Source organism: Camellia sinensis, chromosome 6, assembly GCF_055761805.1.
Source record: "Camellia sinensis isolate YWXY chromosome 6, ASM5576180v1, whole genome shotgun sequence".
NCBI lineage: Eukaryota > Viridiplantae > Streptophyta > Magnoliopsida > Ericales > Theaceae > Camellia > Camellia sinensis.
Window position 1 is genome coordinate 188902384 of NC_138966.1, and position 7923 is coordinate 188910306.

The 7923-nt window shown below is 35.8% G+C and overlaps 1 protein-coding gene across 1 annotated transcript; it reads right to left on the minus strand.

The window, feature by feature from the left end:
• Positions 1–2895: 2895 nt before the first annotated feature.
• LOC114295021 (uncharacterized) lies at positions 2896–5681 on the minus strand. Its single transcript, XM_028239194.2, has one exon. The coding sequence runs from the start codon at positions 5269–5271 to the stop codon at positions 3424–3426; it is 1848 nt and encodes a 615-aa protein (XP_028094995.1). The 5' UTR covers positions 5272–5681; the 3' UTR covers positions 2896–3423.
• Positions 5682–7923: the final 2242 nt, after the last annotated feature.

Sequence of the window (7923 nt, forward strand, 5' to 3'; positions counted from 1 at the left end):
CTCTAATATTGCGTCAGAACATATCACCATAATTGTTCCAAGGAAGGTATTGTTTGCACTAACCTCCAGGATGGCTCTAATCTTGTTTGGGAAGATTTTGTGAGTTTTTTTTTTTTTTTTTTTTTTTTTTTTTAGTCACAAAAGATAAAATAGGCTATTTTAGTCACAATAAACAAAACATCATATCCAATCCATAATCATTACACTCTTCTCTCATAAAAAAAGTTAAAAAAATCAAAAAACCAAAAACTCCTTCCTAAACTAAGCTTTTTAGCCCAAACTAAAATAGTCAAAAAATTTAAAAATCAACTCACTTCCCAAACCAACCCTTAAGAGTCCAATCTTCTAAAAATACTCAGCAACCAAAAAATAAAGGCACAGAAATGTTTTGGGAAAACCATTCAATGATGTGCCAATGTGTAATAATGTTATGTTATTTCCTGGTAGCTTCCCATGTTGTTTTATTTTCAGTACACTCATCAGTTTTTGTTGGCAAGGTTTAAGAGTATTCGAAAGTGAAATAATATGATATAAATTTAAATTAATATTGTATGGGTCATTTCAGAATAAATGTAAATATATTTTTTAAGGGTTTTTTTTTTTTTTTTTATGTTAACATTATTGTTAAGAGAACTTTTTTTTGTAATTTTGTAATTTTATTCTGTTGTGGCCATTCCTAAGTACTATATTATATGGATTGATAAGGGTCCAATTGGACCTTGACCACGAGAAATTTCTATTTTTTTTATAGCCCAAACCCAACCTCACCACATTCATGTGCACACCTAATACTATATAAAAGGGGTGTTTGGTGCACACCTAATACTATATAAAGGGGGTGTTTTATGTGGATTATAGGGGTGATTATAACTTATTTTAATTTAAAAATTTGTGTTAGATTGTTTGGTACAGTTTTTGGTTATAACTTTTTAAATAGAAATAGTTTAAATAAGCTGAAAAAAACTAATTATTTAGAAATTGATAAATGAGTGCTTTTGATTTCTGTTTTATGATTATCAACTTTTAACTTACAAAAGTTACACCAAACAGCACTAATATCAACTACTTCGGCTTTAGCAAGAATTTTTTTTTTTCTTTTTTTGAATGAAAGACTATTGCATTGGATCCAGATTTTTTTGAGCTTTCACTATAGAGTAATGATTCATCCCCCCTTTTTCCCTCACCCCTTTGACCCCCTCTCTCTTTCATTGATTATCTTTTTTTTTTCTTTTTCTTTTTTTTCCTGCTCCTCCAATCACCCCCTGCCACGTGGCAAATGGGATGAGGGGGTGACCCCCAAAAGGGGGTCCCAAGCATTATTCTTCACTATATTAGAAAATGCGTCTAAAAATTATCATCGCAACTAAAATGCTGAGAAGGCAAACAAAATAAAACTTTCTCACTTTGGAGTTATGAAACCCTTAAATAATACAACATTCTATCTCCACATTCCCATGTACATACTTGTGTATTTATTGACATTAAAACGGGGTTGATTTTACTCTTAACAATTTTATGTGTTGGTCAGTGAACATACCACTTCAATTAGTTATTGAAATAACCAACTGATTCATTTATAGTTCAACCGTCAAATCAATTAATCTATTTGTTTCGATCTATACTCTATATTAAGTAAAAAAGAGTTTTTAACCCTAAATTTTGTGAGAGTTCCAATCTCTCAATTTAAATTTTTTGTTTTTTTTTAATTTTAAAAAAAAAATCTTAGCATTTATTAACTTCTCCCAACTCTCAAGTCTTACCCTCATGACAACACTTTAATTCATTAAGAACAAGCATAAAAAAAATTCTTTGAAATCTAACACATATGAATTCCTTGAAAAGTCCCAACACATATGATTATTATCCCTCGTAATAACACTTTAATGCATTAAGAACAAGTATAAAAAAAAATTCTTGAAAAATCTAATACATATGATTATTATCAAAATATTAAACTTTAATATAATATAAAAAAGAAAAAAAGAAGACATTTTTAAAAAAAAAAGACATTTAAAAATCACAATTCACATATATAAATAATTGTAAACACAAAAATGCAACTCTCTCTCTTTTTTCTTTTTCTTTTTTTTATTTATCAAATGGCCGTTTCTGTTAAAATATTTTTTTAACTTTCTCCCTTGTCACCAAAATCAAACATACAATTTTTATTTGATTAAATAGCCAATATATATATATCTATACTATACTATATATTAAGCAAAACGAGATTTTTAACTCCCAAGGCCTGTGGGAGCTTCAATATCCCAATCTGAATTTTCTAAATTTTTTATTTTAAAAAAAAAAATTGAACATTTATTGATTTGGTCAAAATTTCCCGATCAGCATTATTAACTTTTTTCAATCCACATGTCTTTCCACATGTCTACATTTATTGATTTGATCAAAATCCCCTGATGAGCATTTAAAATCCCTTCATACAAATAATTATAGATATAATCCCTGTATAATTACTGCAGTATCTTTTTCAATTTCTCTCATACATACTATTGTTAGTGATAAGATTGTTAAATTATTTTTATAAATTTTTTTAAAAAACATAATTTATATATTAAAAAAATTTAAAATAAATATAAATATCTATAATTATCCCGTGCATAACACGGGTGATAAGCTATTTATAATAACACAAATGTGCCTTATTTTGATCTAATCCAATCTAGATCTAGATTTGATACTATCATATTCAATAGAGATTATTAATATCTACAGGCATACAAAATGAGCAACATAATTGTAAAACTCAAATTCAAGCTCAAGTAGCGACTTCAAATCCCATCAAACTACATAAATTACATAGCCAAAAATTCCACGAAAGAAATTAAAAATTAAAAAAAAAAAAAAAAAAAGGCTGCTTCCTCATCCAAGCTCCTTTAATTAAGTAATAAGAACAATATTATAAAACCATTAACCACAACAAGACAAGACAAGGCATGTATGTCCTTTGAGAACTTCCATCACAACAAATTAATAAATAATCTTCCATATCTAATAGTAAAAACTCATACGTGGCAAACTAAACTATGGCCCCCCTATGGAGCCAAGAAATTGTACATGAATTATAATACATAAATCAATATATATATATATATATATATATGAAAAACTATTGTATGCTTTCTGCACAGCTGCGTGACTCCAACATACAATAACATCTCATATAAATGGGCCTTTTGTCCACATACATTTCACATAATTATTATACGTCCAGAGAGCATCGCCATTCATCACCCATTTTTGCGTTGTCAAAATCTCATCATTCAACATGCCATGTCCCAAAGCTAGATCCAAACACACTTGTACACAAAACTCCATATTTGTGACATCCAAGCTTTTAAGCCCAAAGGCCCATTCAAAATTGATCCACCGACGGCGCACGTTATCATTAAAAACACCTCCACAATGCTATCTTGCGCATAGGGCGTTGAGCAACACGTGGCCCAACATTAGGTCCACAAAGTACTGGTGCCCAAACTCACCGTCGCGCCACCGCGCGTTCGCCGGAGCTCGGCCGTAGTGAACGCCGTCGTTGCAGCGGTTGTCGAAGTGCCACGGAAAAGTCATGTCGAAGTGGTCCACCACCATCTCCGCCACCCCACGCCGCCGCAACTTCTCCAGAAATACCCCATTGAAAGCCTCCATTTTGCTCGGATTAAACGCCAGGCTCCGCGCATAACCACCCGTCGCCACCGTGCTCCGGTAAATAACTTCTGGTACCGCCACCCCTCTCCGCCGCACCGACCCCATCACCTCCTCCCAGAACGCCGCCGCGCGCCCCGCCCCATCGGCGAACCTCCTAATATTCCCCCAAAACACGCCGTCGTGTAACCCAGAATTCATAATCACAGAATCAGGAACTTTTTCCCCAGAAAAGTAGTGCTTCAAAAGCTCTCTGTACCCATCGTCTTTGAGCGAATTCAAGCCCTGGTAATTCCCAGATGCGTTTTCGTGGCCATTGAAAATGCTCGTAATCCGAACAACTTGTGACGATTGTTTCGGGTTCGTAATGTTCATGTCAAATCTCCTCGGAACCACTTTGATGTCCTCCACATTGAGTATGAATTGAAGCATGTTTCGAATCGTATCGCAGTGATTCGAGTCTCCCCAGAAGAAGATCCACCGACCTTGTAAACAATCCCAGGCTGATTCCCGTGAAAACAATCGAAACGAACAATGGGTCGAATAGGTCCAACCATTGCTCTCCAAAACTCCCAAATTTCCATGACACCATGGACCCTGACATGGGTATGTGGGTTCGAAGCATTTGAATCGACCTTCGCTGTCAACCCAGCAACTATCGTTCTTCCCATGGCGAGTCCACCGACCAGACCACACGTTTCTCGCAAAATCAGATTTGTTACAGAGCCCAATTTCTTGCAATTCAGCCATTGATTTGAAAAACTTGAGTGGGATTTTGCGAACTTGTTTGTCAATTGCGAATCTTTGTGGAGAAAATTTCAGACCCTCGTAGTGTCTGAAGAGTAAGATTATAGTGAGATTGTAATCTCCAGCGAAATCTGGGTGGATTTGGAGAGAAAAAGAGTAGGTTCCATTGCCCAAATCTTTGATCGGTGGCCGAGACTTCCATCGATCGCCAGAGAGGTCGGTTTCGAAGTAATCACCACCTAAGCAGTGAGGCTTCCCTGACTCATCCAAAGCTTGGAACACAAACTCATGGATTTGGCCTGTTGGTAATTCAATCACACCATGACTATCCAAACTTGGGATTGAAATCTCCACTGTTTTTGAATCTCTACATGGCTCACCACCTGGAGCTAACCATCCAGATAGAAGATTTGACGTATAGTTTGGGTCTAGTTCAGTTGAAATCCAATCCAAGGAAGATGGAGATGAAGATGGAGGGTTTGTCAGATTTACAAAATTTTGGGAGCCAAAATGGGTAAAATTGACGTGTGTGAGATTGGGAGGGATAATGGTCACATATGAGGTCAAATTTTTCTGGGTTTGTGACAGATTTTGGTGAGTGTTTCCATGGAAGGTTAAATTGGGATGAACAGAGGCAATATAAGGAATCAAATTCTCATTGATTCGAGTTTGGTTACTGAGTTTGAAAACAAGAAAATCATTATGAAAACTACTAACACTCCATCCATCAATCCCCCAAACGATCAAAATTCCGAGAAAAACTGACAAAGTTAGGACCTTAAACGACCAATGAATCATCGGATTCAATCGGAAAATGCATGAATATGGTGGCACAGAGTTTGCAGCTTTCTCTGGCATCGGAGACATAAAAAAAGACCCACCAAAAACTAATCTAAATAACTAACTACCCAGTTTCCCGGAAAACCCGCCGACAAACACATTCCCGGAAAATTTAATGACAAAGTAAAGGACTGGGATTTTTTCTCGAGAAAGTAAAACAAATAGAGTGTTTGTGAGTGAACTTACACTAATGCTTCACTGTGCAGAGAAAAAACATGGAGAAGAAACCTGAAAGTTGTCTTTGCTTTCAATGAAGCTCGAAACCTCTATTCCTGGAAAATATTAGTATATATGTGTATAATCTGTATAGATACAGATACGCGTGTGTGTGTGGAAGGAGAGAGAGTGGAGGAAATAGAGGATTAGGACGGAGAGATAGAAGAGAGAGAGAGAGTTCCAGTGGAAAACAAATAGGTCCTGAAATTACGGCGAGCCTAATAATAAGTATAAAAATGAGTAAAGAACTATGAACTACTACGACAAAAATTCTGTTCGCCATAATGCCCTCGGCTTCTTTTACAATTTTGATTAAAAAAAAACAGTAACGATGCGAAGCTCTAAAATTTTCAAACTCGAATTTATTTTAAATTTAAAATGATGTTGTTTTAAACGGTAATTTCGTTTTATGAGGAAATTATTTAATGAAAATTATTTTACTGGTAAGAGAATTTTAATATATCTTACCAGTAAAAAATTCCAAAATAACGTTATTTTGGACAATTAAAAGATTCGAAAAAAAAAATTCGGGAAATAAAATATTATTGAAAAAAAAAATGACCGACATGTGTATTTTTTTTTTTATTAGAAAAACAAAAAAAATGATACTTATCATTGCGACTTTTAGGCGTCAGTGCATAAGTCAGACTTATTCTAATACAAAAGAAGGAATTCATATCGGAGTAAGAGAGAAATATATCGGGTATGTTTGTAAGAGAGAAATACATCCGGTATGTTTGGTTTGATTTTAAGAGAGTAATTTTTTAAAATTATTTTAAGAAGAGAATTTAGAAATTTTTTTGATTTGTTTGATTATGTATTTTAAAAGTAGTTTTTGAGTTTGGGAGTTTGGAATGACTTGATATTTTGTTATAATTGAGTAGATATGTGAGAGAGAAAAAGTGATTGGGAATGAGAGAAGAGAGAGAGAAAAAACGATTGATTGATGTGTAAGAGAGAAAAAATGATTTTAGAAATTGTTTTGAAAAAATTACAAACCAAACAAGTTTTTTAAAAAAATTTTCCCAAAATCACTCTACAAACCCAAACCAAACATACCCATCAACTCTCAACAAAAGAAGCAAGAGAAACAGAATCACGATCGGAATAGAGCGCAATTCACTTGACCGTTTGAAAAACGGATTGTGAGTAGCTCCCTTTAAGAGTTAAGCCCTGCTAACTTGTGTGGAAGGAAGACATATTTCCACTCCACTACCACCCTCGGTGGTCTATATATGTGTAATTTGAAATAACAATTATTTGAAGAAATTGAACTGATAATTATGACAAATTAGATGTGAAAGAATTAAAAACTTTAGAGTAGTTATTAATTTTGAGATATTTTGAGAAAAGTAAAAATCATGGCAATCTATTTCAACTCAATTATAAATTTTATAGAACAACTCTAATGTTATTCTTAATTTTTCATTAGTTAAAGTATAAAAAATTTGATTTTTTACCTACTTGAGAGGGTAATTTTTGGGAAAAATTGGGTCGAGCTGCGAGTTGGGCTTTGAGGCCCAAAACGCGAAGGACTGAGTAAAAAAGGCCGTAAAGGATACTCCGGCCCAGGAAGAGCAAGGTTACTCCGGCAAAGTTACTCCGGCCCAAAGAGGTGTGATTACTCCGGCTCAAGAAGAGATAGTTGCGTCGGTCCAAGGAAGAATAAAGCTACTCCGGTCCGGAGGCAACTCGGAGTTAGGCCGGTCTCAGAGTTAGTCCGGTCACAGTATGTTCTGGGAAGGCCGGTTTCGGAATTAGTCCGGTCGTGACTTACAATGGTTAGGTCGGTCAGAACTTGTTACTTGGAAGTTTGATCTAAGCACATCAAGGTTGAACAGGGCAGCCGAAGTAAGGAGTTGGAGGAGAAGACCGAGCTAAGGATAGTTCGGCCCTCTGTGGCTCGGTATAGCCAATTTTACTTCGGTCAAATGGAAGTTCGGCCATAAAGAAAACCATCCCACTTGGTTTAAGCAGTGGGGGAGGGTGTAAAAGGATAAGCATTATCCTTAGGAGAATGAATCCTAGGAGGACTCTGCATGGAGAAATACAAGTCCTACTAGGATTGTGCCACGGGAAACTTATAAAAGCTCACAAGCATCACCTTGGAGGAGGTAATTGAACACAATCTTTCTGAGAACTTAGAGCTTTGTCTATTTGTCAAGTTTTCTGACTTAGGCATCGGAGAGGTTTCCGGCACACATCCGCCGGCTAGCTCACGTTTGTGTTTTCAGGGGACAAAGCGACGTCGTACGGAGAAGCGTGGACTTGGTCAACAGGATTATACGAGGAGAATTATTTCTTCCCCGTACAATTGGCGCCGTCTGTGGGAAGAACAGACAAGAACAAAAACCTCTTGACTAAGCTTCTCCTTTTCTCATTCAATGGCACACATTGAAGATTTGCCGCAGTCCGCCGTCGACGGACTAACTCCAGGGGGGGGCGCAAGGCGCGAGGGATTAC

Coding starts and splice junctions, on each gene's coding strand:
- LOC114295021 (XM_028239194.2), bottom strand. CDS start 5,271: ATGTCTCCGATGCCAGAGAAAGCTGCAAACTCTGTGCCACCATATTCA.